Source organism: Natrix helvetica, assembly GCF_964273705.1.
Source record: "Natrix helvetica genome assembly, chromosome: 5".
NCBI classification, from domain to species: domain Eukaryota; kingdom Metazoa; phylum Chordata; class Lepidosauria; order Squamata; family Natricidae; genus Natrix; species Natrix helvetica.
In genome coordinates, this window is record NC_138551.1 from 147,994,886 (window position 1) to 148,010,696 (window position 15,811).

Consider the following 15,811-nt stretch of genomic DNA (forward strand, 5'->3'; position numbering starts at 1 on the left):
TGCACTCCCCCCACTTGTGGCACGCGAGCCAAAAAAGGTTCGCCATCACTGATATAGAGGATAGATAAAATGGAATGGAATGCAGAATAGAACAGAAAAGAGAATAGGATAGGATAGAATAGAATAGAAGAGAGGATAGATAAAATGGAATGGAATGCAGAATAGAATAGAAAAGAAAATAGGATAGGATAGAATAGAAAAGAGGATAGATAAAATGGAATGGAATGGAATGCAGAATAGACTAGAATGTAGAATAGAATAGAAAAGAAAATAGGATAGGATAGGATAGAATAGAATAGAATAGAGGATACATAAAATGGAATGGAATGCAGAATAGAATAGAACGCAAAATAGAAGAATGCAAAATAGAACAGAAAAGAAAATAGAATAGAATAGAATAGAGGATAGATAAAATGGAATGGAATGGAATAGAATGCAGAATAGAATAGAAAAGAAAATAGGATAGGATAGAATAGAAAAGAGGATAGATAAAATGGAATGGAATGGAATGCAGAATAGACTAGAATGCAGAATAGAATAGAAAAGAAAATAGGATAGAATAGAATAGAATAGAATAGAATAGAGGATAGATAAAATGGAATGGAATGCAGAATAGAATAGAACGCAAAATAGAAGAATGCAAAATAGAATAGAAAAGAAAATAGGATAGAATAGAAAAGAAAATAAGATAGGATAGGATAGAATAGAATAGAAGAGAGGATAGATAGAATGGAATGGAATAGAATGTAGAATAGAATAGAATGCAGAATAGAATAGAAAAGAAAATAGGATAGAATAGAAAAGAATAGAATAGAATAGAAGGGGGCTGGTCTAGAAGACCTTCAACGTCCCTTCTATTCTATTCTACTCTACTCTGTTCTGCCTATCCTACATTCTATTGTATTCCTATTCTTCGTTCTGTTCTATTCTACTCTACTCTATTCTATTCTAAGAAAAAGGAAAATATCAGCCCTACCGTCTCAACCTGTGCTTTCCTTTTTGTTTGAGGATAGACTTGCCATCGGGGTTGGGGGTTATGGGGGTTGTAGTTGACCCATGAACTCTGGTGTCCGAGATCTGCTCTTGGATCCCCTTGCTTGGGGGAGGGGCGCTGTGTTGTCAGTGGAAGCCATGACGGGGTTACAATGCAGATGCGCAGGGGTGTGCCTGCTAATGACTTAGAAGCATCGATTATTTGAAGGCCATTAGTGCTTATTGTTAAAGAAAAGCCAATACTTTTAAAGCTTAGCAAACCATTTGTCTCCTCTTTAAAGGACGTATCAAATTTAGCCACGGCGGAGTTAAGATCCTCTAACATCTTTGCAGGAAGGTTTCCGAGGGGGGGGGGGGAAGGACGACGCTGTGGGTGGGTGGGTGGAAAGTATTTACTGCCGTGAAAAGACGCAAAGCCAAAGCGCCCATTATAGAAACTGTATCGATCCCCTTTCGTTTTTAAAAGGTTGATTTTATTTTATTTTTTATATTTATTATTTGGAAGGCTGATCTCGCATTGGGTTGTGGCCTGCCAGCAGAGCTGGCAGCAAATTCAGACAGTGATGAGGTTGGGGGGGAACCTGGGCCAGTCCTGGAGTCTGGGGAGGGCTCTGATGAGGGCTCTGTGTCGGAGGCAGAGAGGGGGCCAGGGCCGTCTGACAGTTATCAGCTGCCTTTGGAATAAGGCATCAGAGAAGCAGAAGAACAGCTGGAGCCTGTTCCCAGTGTGCGCATGCACAGAGCTGCCAGAGGAAGGCAACAGCTAAAGAACAGGGGTTGACTTGGGAGTAAAGTCACAGGTGGACGATGAATGACTGCTCCCATAGGGAATAAAAAAGGAGCAAGAGGGGAGTGGAGTTTGCAGGAGACCATGAGTTGAATTCATTGGTTGGCGACTCTCCGAGGCTCCTTGCCAAGTTGTGCAGCGATCAGCCTGGCAGCTCTCCAAGCCAGATAAGGTCTGTGACTATAAATCCTCCCTTGAAAGACTTTGCTGGATGTGAATGAGCAGAATTCACAGCCAATGAATAAAAGGAGGTTTTTGTCGGGACCGGGAGTTTGCTTCAGGCTCTTGGGAAGCCTGGATCAGAACCCATTGGCTCCCAGGGCGACAGGCTGCAAGGGGCAGGATTAGAACGCATGGCCAGAGGAGCAAAGAAGCCCTCCTCGCCGAAAAGTGTTGGAGTTGGGGGGTATTTTAAGGGGGAGAGAAGCTAGGGGGTGGGTGGGTGCCTGAATATTTTGCTGCCCAATAGAAAGGGGGGGGGGGGGAGAAAAGAGAAGTCCATCTGTTTCACTTTAAAGTTGGTGGCCTTAAGAGTTATGGGGTGTGTGACCCCCTCCCCCCTGAAGAGAAGATCAGATTAATACCTGCAGTGTGACTGTAAATCTCCCCCCCCCGCCCCCCCGCTTAATCCTTGCCAAGTAACGTCAGCGGCTCCTGCCAGCTCAGCTGCCCATAAGCAGCTTGGCCTGGGTGACCCTGGATTCACAAGAGCCCTTTGCCAAATCCGAATTAACCCGTTTTTTCGTGCCTCTCCCAGGGAGGGAAATCCTTGCTTGGCGGGGGAGAGGGCGGAGGGGAGAGAAATGACCCACATTCCAGAAACTTTTCAAAAAAGTTTCCGACCCTCGAGAATTCTGTAATTTCCTTGGCAGATTTTGGGTTTGCTCCTCTAGCCAGGATGATGAGGGGACTGGAGACTAAAACATAACGATGGACGGTTGCAGGAACTGGGCAGGGGCCAGTGTAGTGAAGAGAAGGACCAGGGGAGACAGGAGAGCAGTCTTCCAATATTTGAGAGGCTGCCACAGAGAGGAGAGGGGGGGGGGGGTGTCAAGCTATTTTCCATGAATGACAGACAAGGAATAGTAATGGATGGAAACTGAGCGAGGAGAGATTCAACCGGGAAATAAGGAGGAATTTCCTGACAGGGAGAACCATCAACCGATGGAACAGAAGTTACCTTCGGAAGTAGTGGGAGCTTCATCCCGGGAGGTTTTTAAGAAGAGACTGGACTGCCAGCTGTCAGAAATGGTGTAGGGGGTCTCCTGCTTGGGCGGAGGGTTTGGAGTAGACAACCTACAAGGTCCCTTCCAACTCTGTTAATCTAATCTAATCTACCGGTAATCTAATGTATTTGAGAAGGGCCTCTGCGCCAGTTGTGGTCGTAAATGCAGGTACTCCTTGATTTAATGACTATAATTGAGCCCAAAACCTATCTATCTATCCGTCCGTCTGTCCGTCCTTCCTACTACCTACCTACCTACCTACCTACCTACCTCCTTACCTATCCATCCATCCATCCATCCATCCATCCATCCATCCATCCATCCATCCATCCATCCATCCATCCATCTATCTATCTATCTATCTATCTATCTATCTATTCACCTACCTACCTACATCTTTGTCTGTCCATCCTACCTACCTACCTACCTACCTACCTCTATCTATCTATCCATCCATCCATCCATCCATCCATCCATCCATCTATCTATCTATCTATCTATTCACCTACCTACCTACATCTTTGTCTGTCCATCCTACCTACCTACCTACCTACCTACCTACCTACCTACCTACCTACCTCTATCTATCTATCTATCTATCTATCTATCTATCTATCTATCTATCTATCTATCTATCTATCTATCTATCTATCCAGCTACCTACCTACATCTTTGTCTGTCCATCCTACCTACCTACCTACCTACCTCTATCTATCTATCTATCTATCTATCTATCTATCTATCTATCTATCTATCTATCTATCATCTATCTATCTATCTATCTATCTATCTATCTATCTATCTATCTATCTATCTATCCATCCATCCATCCATCCATCCATCCATCCATCCATCCATCCATCCATCCACCCACCCACCCACCCACCCACCCACCTACCTACCTTCATCTGCCTCTGACCTATCTACCTATATCTCAGTCTGTCTGTCTATCCACCTACCTACCTACCTACATCTGTCGCTGTCTTTCTGTCCGCCCGTCCATCCATCCATCCATCGCATTGGCCTTAAGACTTATATACCGCTTCACAGAGATCTCCAGCCCTCTCTAAGCAGTTTAAAAATGTCAGCCTCTTCTCTCCTCCCCCCCAATCCCCCCCCCCAAAAAAAACCCAATCCGGCTCCTCCTTTTACCGACCTCGGAAGGACGGAAGTCCAAACCGCCCCTTAGCCGGTCAAGATGAAGAGAAAATGAGGTTAGCCTGAGCTACAGGAGACGATCGGTGGGAAGACGCCGAGGGGTGGAAATTGAGACGGAGCCAAAGGGATGGGGGATTAGGGGGGGGGGGCTAACAAAGCCTTCCCCACTTTGATGTCCCTCCTCAAAATTTCTGTGCTGTCCCTTCCACCCACCCCTTCCTTGCCCGGCGCAGGAGGTCAGCCAAGGGCCACTGGGTCTGCTTAACGGCCAGAGCGGTTAAATGCCACTTGATTTCCCAAATTGGCCCTTACCCAGCAGGTGGCAAGTCTGCCCCCTTCTCTCTCTCTCTTTCTCCCTCCCCCCCTCTCTCTCTCCTCCCTGTGATGATTATAGCTAATTACGATCAGGACCAGCTCCTCCCCCCCAGGCCCCCTCTCATCCCCCTACCCAGCTGTAATTGTCCGTTATTCATCGGGCTCAGCTGTCTGTCCGGCGCGTGGGCTTGGGCAGACACCTCCCCCCCTGTCGGCCGGCCTAATTGCAAGGCCAGAGGGATTAGGTCCGGTGATTACACCCTTCATGCGGTAATTACATCAGCATCGCTCGCTCCGGCGGCTGCGGCCGCCCAGCGCTTAAGCGCCCCCGAAGGTCATGCGCTGCGTTACCTGAGATTAATTGGCGCTGCCAGCCAAGTGCAAGGCTCTGGCGGAACCGTTATGCGATTAGCATTAACATTTCAACAGCCAGCCGATCGATCCAGCCCTAGCCCCCGTGGCTGTCCTCCAGACACACCGGGAGCTGTGCAATTAGTTTAGAGGAAGGAAGGAGGGCGGGAAGAGAGGGGAGGGGGAACGGCGAGAGGGGAGGGGGACCCCGCAGAGGCAGACAGGAGGGGAAGGGGCTGGAAGGGAAGACAGATGGGTACGGACAGGGTGTGTGCATTTGTGTCTTGCAAGCGGGATGGTTTAATCCACCTTCGCAGATATCCCCGCTGGAGATGGATGTCCTTTTCAACCGTGGCGTGCGCCCCTTTTTGCAATTCTCAGAAGTGTTGCGCCGGACAAACATTGGGGTGCAGTTTATGGCCTTGCGCTGGCTTGCCGCCCTGCGAACGTCTTCAGAAGCACCCTGCTAGCTGTTGGCATCCATCAAAGGTCCAGATTGTTGGGGGGCAAGAGGCTGACTCTGTAAACCGCTTAGAGAGGGCTGTAAAGGATTGTGAAGCGGTATATAAGTCTGAGCGCTATTGCTTCCTTTCTTCCTTCCTTCCTTCCTTCCTTCCTTCCTTCCTTCCTTCCTTCCTTCCTTCCTTCCTTCCTTCCTTCCTTCCTTCCTTCCTTCCTTCCTTCCTGTTAGAATGCAGTATTGCAGCTAACTCTGCCCACTGCCAGCAGTTCGATCCTAACCGACTGGCTCAAGGTTGGCTCAGCCTTCTGTCCTTCCGAAGTCGGTAAAACAAGGACCCAAATTGTTGGGGGCAAAATGCTGACACTGTAAACTACTGGGAGAGGGCTGTAAAGTGGGATATAAGTCTAAGTGCTAGTGCTATGTATCTTCCTTCCTTCCTCCCTCCCTTCCTTCCCAGCGGTTAGAATGCAGTATTGCAGGCTAACTCCTCCACTACTAGCAGTTCGATCCTGACCGACTGGCTCAAGGTTGATTCAACCTTCTGCCCTTCCGAGGTGGGTCAATTGAGGACCCAGATTGTTGGGGGCAAGAGGCTGACTCTGTAAACTGCTTGGAGAGGACTGTAAAAGCATTATGGAGCGGTATATAAGTGCTATTGCTATTTAGCATCTGCTAGTTTGTAGAATCAGGATTTATTATTATTATTATGGAAAGGGGGGTGTCGTAATCGAGGGGAACGTTTGTCCCATCGTTTTTGGCAGAGAGACACCCCTAACTAACCAGCAACGAACGCGCCGCTGGGCCTGGGCCAAAAGGGCATGATAGCAGACCCCACTCTGTGTGCCCCTTTGAGGGTATCCTTGGTTAATGCCCCTCGGCTTTTAACCTATTTGATCCAGACGCAGTGGAATAAAATGGCTTTCATTCCATCCCTTTCTAACGACGGAGCACGGAAAGCAAATTTGGCTCGTTTTGAAAGTGGGGGGGGAAGGCAGTTGTGGGCCCCTACCCTGTTTTCCCCCAAATAAGACCTCCCCGGATAATAAGCCCAATTGGGCTTTTGAGCACATGAGGTTAAAAAAAAGGCCCTCCCCGAAAATATTGCGACACAGCAGCAGCAGCCACGAGGTGGCCACGCTCGCCGCCTCCTGCACCTCAAAAATAATAAGACCTCCCCGAAAATAAGGCCAGGCGCTTATTTCGGGGGTCCAAAGAAAATATTGGTTTTTGCATTTTGAACCAAGTGTCATTTGCAGACGAATAAAAAAAAATAGGGAAGGATCTATTTCTACTTTCTCCTTTCCTCCCCGTTATACAAGAAGAGAATTGAGTTTCTTTCTTGAGCTTCTTTCTCACCTTTTCCCATTTTCCCGGGGCAACGGCATGTTTTCCTACGAGATCCTATGGATTTCCTTCAAGGTGATCCCTACGCTGTACGAAAAGCCCATTTGGCTACAGAGGGAGTCACCTTTCCATTTGTAAGGAATTCCCCCCCACACACACTTTTATGCAGAGTCTTTTAGGTGGTTGTGTCTTTCAATTCCAATGAATCCCAGTAAGGAAATTCTAAGGATTAAACATCTCATTCACAGTTGAGACTCTAGAAAGAGTGCAGAGAAGAGCAACAAAGATGATGAGGGGACTGGAGACTAAAACATATGAAGAACGGTTGCTGGAATTGGGCATGGCTAGTCTAGTGAAGAGAAGGACCAGGGGAGACAGGATGACCAGTCTTCTGATATTTGAGGGGCTGCCACAGAGAGGAGGGAGTCAAGCTATTTTCCAAGGCACCCAAAGGCCGGACAAGGAGCAATGGCCTCCCCGAAAATAAGACCTCCTCAGATAATAAGCCCAATCGGGCTTTTGGGCGCATGTGCTAAAATAAGCCCTCCCTGAAAATATCTTAAGGCCTGCACAGCCGGTCCCTGCCATGTCCTAGGGGTGGGGAGGGGGGAACATGCCCCAATGGCTCCACCTGCACTCCCGTCCACGCGGGACGATCTCACGGAGGCCGCTCCCGCAAACCCTAACTCCCGTGCTCCTTTTCTTAGCGGCGGCCGCAAAAAGAGTGGCAAAGAGTGCACCAGAAACAGAGCTTCCGGCCCTCTCTGGATCAGCTGATCCGCGGGCCGAGGTTAAGCCGCCTCCTGCACCTCTAAAATAATAAGACCTCCCCGAAAATAAGGCCAAGCGCTTATTTCAAGGGGGGGGGGTTCAAAAGAAAATGGCTTATTTTCAGGGAAACATGGTAGCTGGGGAAATGATTTTTTAATTTCTTGGGGTGTTCAACCGAAGGAAAAGGACAGAGACGAGGCTGGAATATCGACGCTTCTATACATCTTCCGTTTTTCTCCTTTCGCCTCCTTTTAATGTCCTCCTTTTGCGTTTCCGCTCTGTAGGGAGATGTCCCACCCGCCACCCCTCCTGTCGCCCCAGAATGCGCCCCACATCGCTTTAGGGCCGCACTTGAGACCCCCTTTTCTGGGGGTGCCTTCGGCTTTGTGCCAGACGCCAGGTAAGAGGGGCAAGCAACCCACCTACCCACCCACCCCGTATTGTGAAAGGGCCTTGGGGAGGGGCTTGGTGGAGGGGAGGGAGGGCTGGCTAAATGTGGGGTTTTTTTCCCCCTCTTCCTTTGCTCTGCTGCTGCTTTTACTAATTTATTAAAAAAAAATTTTACCCTAAGGGCCGTTTGAGGGAGTGGGGGGAGTTTGCAGGAAGGAGGGGATGGGTGGGGAGGGGGAGGGCTGGTGAAGGGAGCCTGAGAATGTGGGGGTTTCTTTCCCCCTCTCTTCCTTCGCTCTGCTGCTGCTTTTATTAATTTCTTCTCTTGGTGTAAGTTCTGCTCCTTCCCCCCTCTGGTTAATGCAGCCCTTTAATTAATTAATTGATGAGATTGCTCATTCTCATTCTGCGTCCTTCGTTTTTCTTTCTCTCTTCTCCCCTGGTGTCTTCCTTCCTGCTTCCCTCCTTCCCTCCCTTATCTCTCTTCCCTCTTACTATTTCAGTGCCCCTCCTCCCTCCCTTGTCTCTCTTCCTTCTCCCTCCCTCCTTCCTCCCTTATCTCTCTTCTTATCATCCCTTCCTCCCTCCCTTGTCTCTCTTCTTCCTCCCTCCCTCCTTCCCTCCCTTATCTCTCTTCCCTCTTACTATTTCAGTGCCCCTCCTCCCTCCTTCCCTTGTCTCTCTTCTTTCTCCCTCCCTCCTTCCTCCCTTATCTCTCTTCTTATCATCCCTTCCTCCCTCCCTTGTCTCTCTTCTTCCTCCCTCCTTCCTCCCTTATCTCTCTTCTTATCCCTCCCTCCCTTGTCTCTCTTTTCCTTACTCTTTAAAGGACCCTTTCTCCCTCCCCCTCTTCCTCCCTTGTCTCTCTTCTTCCTTACTCTTTCAGTATCCTTCCGTCCTTTATCCCTCCCTCATCTCTTTTCTTCCTTTGCCTTTCAGTCCTTCATCCTTCCCCTGTCTCTTCCCTTCCTCCCTCCCTCCCTCCCTCCCTCCCTCTCAATCTTCCTCCCTCTCTTTTTTCTCTTCTTCCTTCCTCTTTTAGTCCTTCCTTCTCTCCCTCCTTCCCTTATCTCTCATCTTCCTTCCTCTTTTCAGTCCTTCCTTCTTGCCTCACTCCCTTCTTTTTGTCCACCTCCTTTTTCCTTCTTTCTGTTTTCCTTTTTTTGTCTACATCCCTCCCTCCCTCCTGCTGCAATTTCCCCCCTCCTTGATCCCTACTTTCTTCTTGACTCTGCAGCCACCTTCTCTCTCTCTCTCTCTCTCCCCTCCTCTCCCTCCCTCTCTCTCTCGCTCTCTCTCTCCCTCCCTCTTCCTCTCTCTCTCTCTCTCTCTCTCTCACACACACACACACACGCACTAGCTCAATTGCCAGGCCGGACATTGTTCCATCTCTATTTGGAGCATGTAGGGAATCAAACCTCGAGCTGCCAAACCACATCCCCCTCTTTTGCCCTCTGCCCCTCTTCTCCTAGCCCGATTTCACTCTTCTTCTCTTCCCCTCTTCAAGGTTACGGTTTCCTCCAGCCAGCCCAAGCGGAGATCTTCGCCCGCCAGCAAGAGATGCTCAGGAAGCAAAACCTTGCCAGGTGAGTCTTGCAACCCAAGTCAAAGGCACGCAGGGCTTGGCACCCGGGATCTCCCGCCCGCCCACCTGCCCGCCCCCGCGTTCGTCCCCGGACGACTGGCAATTACCGGGTAGGCTTGGCAGAACCAAGAGCCACGGGACGTCCTTTTTATACTGGGTTTTTCCGGGCATTCGGCCTCGTTTGAAGAACATGAGAAATGGGTGGATTTCACCGGCTGGGCCTGGCAGTGCCCTCTGGGCCTCCCACGCTGGGTTTCTGACCGGGAAGGGGCCAAAGGAAGAATTAAAAGTAAAATTGAGCTTAACCACTTCATGAAAATCTTCTTGTATGGAATAATTTCCCATTGCCATTCGTTCTGGGGGCTAATTTTTCTCCCCGTCTGTGATTTCCTTGTGGTCTCTTTTTCAAATACTACTGTATTTTCCCCGAAAATAAGACAGGGTCTTATTTTCTTTTGACCCCCGAAATAAGTGCTTGGCCTTTTTTTCGGGGAGGCCTTATTATTTGCAAGTACTACCCGTGTTTCCCCAAAAATAAACAGGGTCTTATTTTCTTTTCACCCCCGAAATAAGCCCTTGGGCTTATTTTTGGGGAGGTCTTCTTATTTTTGAGATGGGTTATATTTTGGGGTGATTATATTTTGAGGTGACAGGGCCTTATTTTCTTTTGACTCTTGAAATAAGCGCTTGGGCTTATTTTCAGGGAGGTCTTATTTTCAGGAAAACGGGGTAATAAAGCTTGTTTTGAGCCCAGACAGAGAATTTGGGAAAACAAAGCAGAAGAGATTGGAAAAGAATTAAAAAGGCAAGGATTACCTGACGGTGTTGCCTGATGTTTCAAAGGGGAGTGGGGAAACCTCTCATCCTTCCAGATGTCATTAATCTTCAACAGGGTCTCCAGTGTTTGCCAGATCTAAAGAGACCCTTTCGATTGCTTTTGGTTTTCTTAAAAACCATCCCTCACAACCGAGGCAGCTGAGTAGATCCCATTTTAGAGGCAGGGATCCAAAACGATCGACTGACAACCACAGTTGAAACCCAAAATTTCTGTTGCTAAGCAAGAGGGTTGCCAAGCGTGTTTTCCCCGTTTTACGACCTTCCTTGCCACAGTTGTTCCAGTGAATCAGTGCAGATGTTAAGTTAGTCACGCGGTGGTTAAGTGAATCCTGCTTTCCGGTTGATTTGGCTGGCCACAAGGTCTCAAAACGGTGTTCTGAGCGAGGCTTCCCGAGAGCAGGAAGCCAACTCCTGGTCCCAACAAAAAACTCCTTTTATTAACTGACTGTGGATTCTGCTCATTCCCATCCAGCAAAGTCTTTCCAGGGAGGATTTATGGTCACAGACCTTATTTGGCTTGGAGAACTGCCAGGCCGATATCTGCAAAACTTGGCAAGGAGCCTCGGAGAGTCCTGAGCCAATGAAGCGAACTAATGGTCTCCTGCAAACTCCACTCCCCTTTCGCTCCTCTTTTATTCCCTCTGGGAGGGGCCATTCATCGCCCACTTGTGGCCTTACTCTCAAGTTGACCCCTGTTGTTTAGCTGTTCCTTCATCTGGCAACGCGCATGGACACACTGGGAACAGGCTCCAGCTGTTCTTCTGCCTCACTGATGTCTGACTCCGAAGGCAGCTGATAACGGGCATACGGCCCTGGCCCCCTCTCTGCCTCCGACACAGAGCCCTCATCAGAGCCTTCCCCAGACTCCAGGACTGGCCCATGTTCCTCCCCAACTTCCTCTTTGTCTGAGTCAGCTGCCAGCTCTGCTGGCAGGCTACAACAAAGGGGATCGTATGAACCTGGGACATGGTAACTGTCATAACTGTGAGTCGGTTGCCAAGCGTCTTAATTTCAGTCACGTGACCATGAGAATGCTGCAGTGGCCCTAAGTAGGAAATGATCCTAAGTCACTGATTTCAGCGCTGTTTGTAACTTCCAACGGTCACTAAATTAATAGTTGTAAGGGCTGCTGGCGTCAACTCTCAACGTTGCCATAGTGAGAGAAGGGGAGGAGTGCATTCCCCACATATTGTTGGCTGAAGTCAGATCTCAGATTGCTGCAGCAGGCTTGGGAGGGGTGCACCTCATAGGGAAATGTGATTTATGACACAGAGTGAGGGGAGGGAAGGAACAGAGGTAAAGTTCAGCTATTACTCAAACGAAGCATAGGCTTGACTGCGAACAGATCTTGCCTAGGATGCTCCTAATAAATGATTAGTTTTGTATTGGAACTCAGCTCGATACTCATGAATCAATTAGGGCATTTTTACGAAACCTCACAACTGGTGGCAGAAGTGGGATTGCAATGGTAAATCTTCTCTCCCAAACCCAATTCTCTCCCCACCTAGGCTGGAGATGTCAGCGGAAATTATCCGGCAGAAAGAACTGGAGAACCTTCACCGCCAGCGGCTCCTGGCGACCGACCCCATGACTTTGCACCCGGGTCTGCCCCCAGACCACCCCGCTTTGCGGAGTCTCCACGACATCCCGGAAGGACACCCGCTTCGGGACGAGCTCTCCCGGAGGAACGCCATGCTTGTCCTCCGGCATAACAACGCCCCGCTGCTATCGCTCAACCCCCAAGGGGTTCCCGCCCTCTCCACCACCCCTCCCAAGGAGCAGGGCACGCGGAGGGGCACCCGGAAGGCCCCGCACTCTCGCTCCGAGGCGCTGGGCCAGAGCGAATCCAAAGACTTGTTGGATAGCCGTCCGCCGGACAGCAACAACGAGGAAATGAAGGACTCGGATAGCGACACCGAAGCGAACGACGAGAAACCGGACACTCTGAAGCCTGAGAATAGCGGTGGGGCTGCTGCCGAGGTTAAGGAGTGCAAAGAGGTGGCAAAGATTGGCGAGGGCGCCAAAGAACTGGGCGAGGTGCCAGCTGGGCAGAACCCACCCTGTAGTTCCTCCAATGCCGAGTTGCCTAGCTATCTCCTGGGTCCGACCATCGGCAAATCGGAGGCCAAGCTACTCCCCACGGCTTCCCTCCCGCCTCCCCAGCCCCTGCCGTTTGGTTTCCCGTATACGATGAGTCCGTATTTCCATGCAGGTGAGTGAAGTGGCATTCTCAGATGGGGGAGAACACACCATTTTTGGGGTGTTCTGACCTCGGCTTCCCCAGCAACACGAAGCCGAGTCCTCGTCCCCATAAACCCCTTTTATTTAATTTACGGTGAATTCAGCCAAGTCTTTCCCGCAGTCTTTCAAGATAGTTCACAACTCCCAACCTTTAACAGGCTTGGAGAGTGGCCAGGCCGATATCTTTCAGACGCTGCAATGCTTGGCAAGAATGCAGGAATGAATTAATGGTCTCCTGCAAACTCCACTCCCCTGTTGCTCTTCTTTTATTCCCTATGGGAGCGGTCATTCATACTCCACCTGTGGCCTTACTCCCAAATCGACCCTTGTTCCTTAGCTGTTCCCTTTGTCTGACAGCTCTGCACATGCGCACACTGGAAGCAGGCTCCAGCTGTTCTTCTGCCTCACTGATGTCTGACTCCGAAGGCAGCTGATAACTGGCATACGGACCTGGCCCCCTCTCTGCCTCCGACACAGAGCCCTCGTCAGAGCCTTCCCCAGACTCCTGGACTGGCCCATCTTCCTCCCCAACCTCCTCACTGCTGAGTCTACTGCCAGCTCTACTGGCCGCTGGCGAGCCACAACATTGGGGGGGGGGGGGGGGGGAATGTGAAGAATTCCCAAATGGAATCTGGCAATCGTGGGGCAAATTTTGGGGCCCTGTTTCTGGAGAGGGGAACCAAACCCCATCATCCCCGCCTTTCTGAAACATCACCCAGGTTTCCCTTGGCTTAAGAAGGTGCACAAATCCATATTTTTTTTAAAAAAAAATAGACTAAGGCACTCTGTCCAAAGGCACACCTAGAAATCTCTTTTATTCCGGCACAGTGGTTAAGAGTGCAGTACTGCAGGCTACTTCAGCTGACAGCTAGCTGCAGTTTGGCACTTCAATTCTCACCAGGCTCAAGGTTGACTCAGCCTTCCGTCCTTCTGAGGTCGGATCTACAGTAACGCAGTTTTAAACTGACTGGTTTGCGTTAGCTACCATCCAAGAGTTAAAAGCCTCTTCTTCTTCTTCTTCTTCTTCTTCTTCTTCTTCTTCTTCTTCTTCTTCTTCTTCTTCTTCTTCTTCTTCTTCTTCTTCTTCTTCTTCTCCTTCTCCTTCTCCTTCTCCTCCTTCCCCTTCCCCTTCCCCTTCCCCTTCTCCTTCTTCTTCTTCTTCTTCTTTTGCAGTTTTTACCGAGATGGGTCGGAGAAGTCATGGGTAAAACCCTGAGGCTCTGTCCAAAATCATTTGTGAATCTTTTCCAGAGATTTATTCCCACCGTCTACACACAAACACACACACACCCTATTTCGAAGTTCCCCCATCTGGACGACTCATTAAAATGTTGTGCACCACATTCCCAGGCCGAGAAGTTGGGAAAATGTCTCTCGCCGCTTAGATTTTTGCTTTGTCTAAAGAGAGAATTCCGGTTAATTTCCGATAACTTCCTAGATCTATCCGTGCAGTTTTCTTGGCAGCAAAACAAGTTTCCTCCGCCTTTTTCCTGGAGTTTCTGAATGGTTTTTTCATTCAAGCTTTAAATCACAAGGTTTAGGGATTTTTTTCGGGAGGGGGGGAAAAAAATCCCACAACCAGTGAATTAGAGAGGCGTCTATCAGCGGTGAGTTTCACATTTTGTTACCGCCGGTTCGCCCCGCACACGTCCTCTCACTTTATGGATGCACGCTCCCCTTCCACATAGGCTCCCGACCTTCCAAGCATGCGCTTTGCTCGCGCATGCTCCTTCTGCACATGTGCCTGGCCTCCAAAACATTCCTAAATGGGACCGGCATAGAGCCGGGCCCACCTGCGATTTCCGCAACCGGTTCGGTCGAACCGAGCCGATCCGGCTGAATACTACCTCTGGTGTCTATCCAATTCATTTTTCAGCCTTCCAAATGTTTCCTGGTTTCTCAGGACTTTAAAAAATAAAAATAAAAAAGTTTCAGCCCCCTAGGTGACAGGCCTGTCTGTTTCTATCCAGGTTACCTTCCCGGACAGTCACTATTAATCTTAGTTTGCAGCGCTGTTTAGGGAGATAGTTTGCTTCCTGGTTTACACTTGGCTGGAGGAGCTCGGAAAATGGCTTATATGTGGGAGGTTTACAAATGTAGGCATCCTGGGGGGGGAGGGTGTATGTGTGTGTCTGAACCCTAAAGACCCTCCCCAGGTTAGGGAAAAGAGAAGCTTCCCCACATTTCCGTGGGAAACAAAGATGAGAGGAAGCAGGGGCCATTAAAAATACTTCCCCAGCACCCAGTATTTATTTTGTGGGCAAGTCAGTTTCTCTCGTTGTCGGGTGCAGCCTGCGTCCATTCTTGTTTGTCGTCGGAATGATTTAGTGGCGGCTGCCTCCTTTGGCAAATGTCTCTCTCTCTCTCTTTCTCTCTCTCTCTCTCTCTCTCTCTCTCTCTCTCTCTCTCTCTCACTTTTCTCCCATCTCCGGCTGGAAGCCGCCAATAAACGCTTGCAATTTTTTTTTCTTTTTGTTTGCCAATCGTTTCGCTCGGAAAGTTTGATTCCAGCAGAAGATGTGGGGATTGCGGGGGGGGGGAGGAGATGGGGGGAGAAGTATGTTGGCAGAAGCGGCTGGGTGGAAAAATGCATTTGGAAGGATGTGCGGGTTTTTTATTTTATTTTTTCAATTGAATAAAATTCTCCTCCCTGGTCCATTGGAGAGAATTTAGCCCTGGGCACAAATTGCGTGGCAGTCCTTGGTTTGGGATTTCCGTCTCCCATTGTGGAGTGGACAAACGGCCACCCCCCACAACGATGCTCCAAGGCAACTCGTCTGAAGGCTTGGAAAAGGACCCTAAAAGGTCATGTAGTCTCTTCTATGCCTGGACAATCACTTGGTGTTCTCCTGATCTCTCCCTGCCTTCCAGCCATCATGCTGCCTGGATCAGTGACCCAGCCTCACTTCAGATGCTACTTTAGGGTCCCTCCACACCCCCAAACTCAGTTTCTTCTTGAAAGCCTCTTCTGAACTTCTGAAGGAAACTTCTGTTCCATGGGTTGATTGCTCTCCCTGTCAGGAAATTCCTCCTTTTTTCCAGGTTGAATCTCTCTTTGGTCAGTTTCCATCCTTGTCTGCCTTTCAGGTGCCTTGGAGAATAGCTTGACCCCCTCCTGTCTGTGGGAGCCCCTCAAATATTGGAAGATTGCCATCATGTCTCCCCTGGTCCTTCTCTTCACTAGACTAGCCAGGCCCAGTTCCTGCAACCGTCCATCATTATGTTTTAGCCTCCAGTCCCCTCATCATCCTGGTTGCTCTTCTCTGCACTTTTTCTAGAGACTCCACATCTTTTTTATAGTGTGGTGACCAAAACTGGATGCAGTACTCTAGGTGTGGCCTTACTAAGGC

At 49.4% G+C, this 15,811-nt stretch overlaps 1 protein-coding gene across 8 annotated transcripts in view; it reads left to right on the forward strand.

The window, feature by feature from the left end:
• Positions 1 to 15,811, forward strand: part of SAMD11 (sterile alpha motif domain containing 11) — a 115,770-nt gene that overhangs the window by 86,363 nt on the left and 13,596 nt on the right. For 7 of the 8 annotated variants that reach the window (XM_081954917.1, XM_081954919.1, XM_081954918.1 and 4 more), the window contains exons 8-10: positions 7,693 to 7,808; positions 9,306 to 9,384; positions 11,729 to 12,432. In XM_081954917.1, the coding sequence (XP_081811043.1) occupies positions 7,693 to 7,808; positions 9,306 to 9,384; positions 11,729 to 12,432 (899 nt within the window). Of the gene's footprint in view, positions 1 to 7,692; positions 7,809 to 9,305; positions 9,385 to 11,728; positions 12,433 to 12,818; positions 13,027 to 15,811 lie in introns of those variants that run through there. The other variant, XM_081954920.1, reaches the window with a different exon arrangement.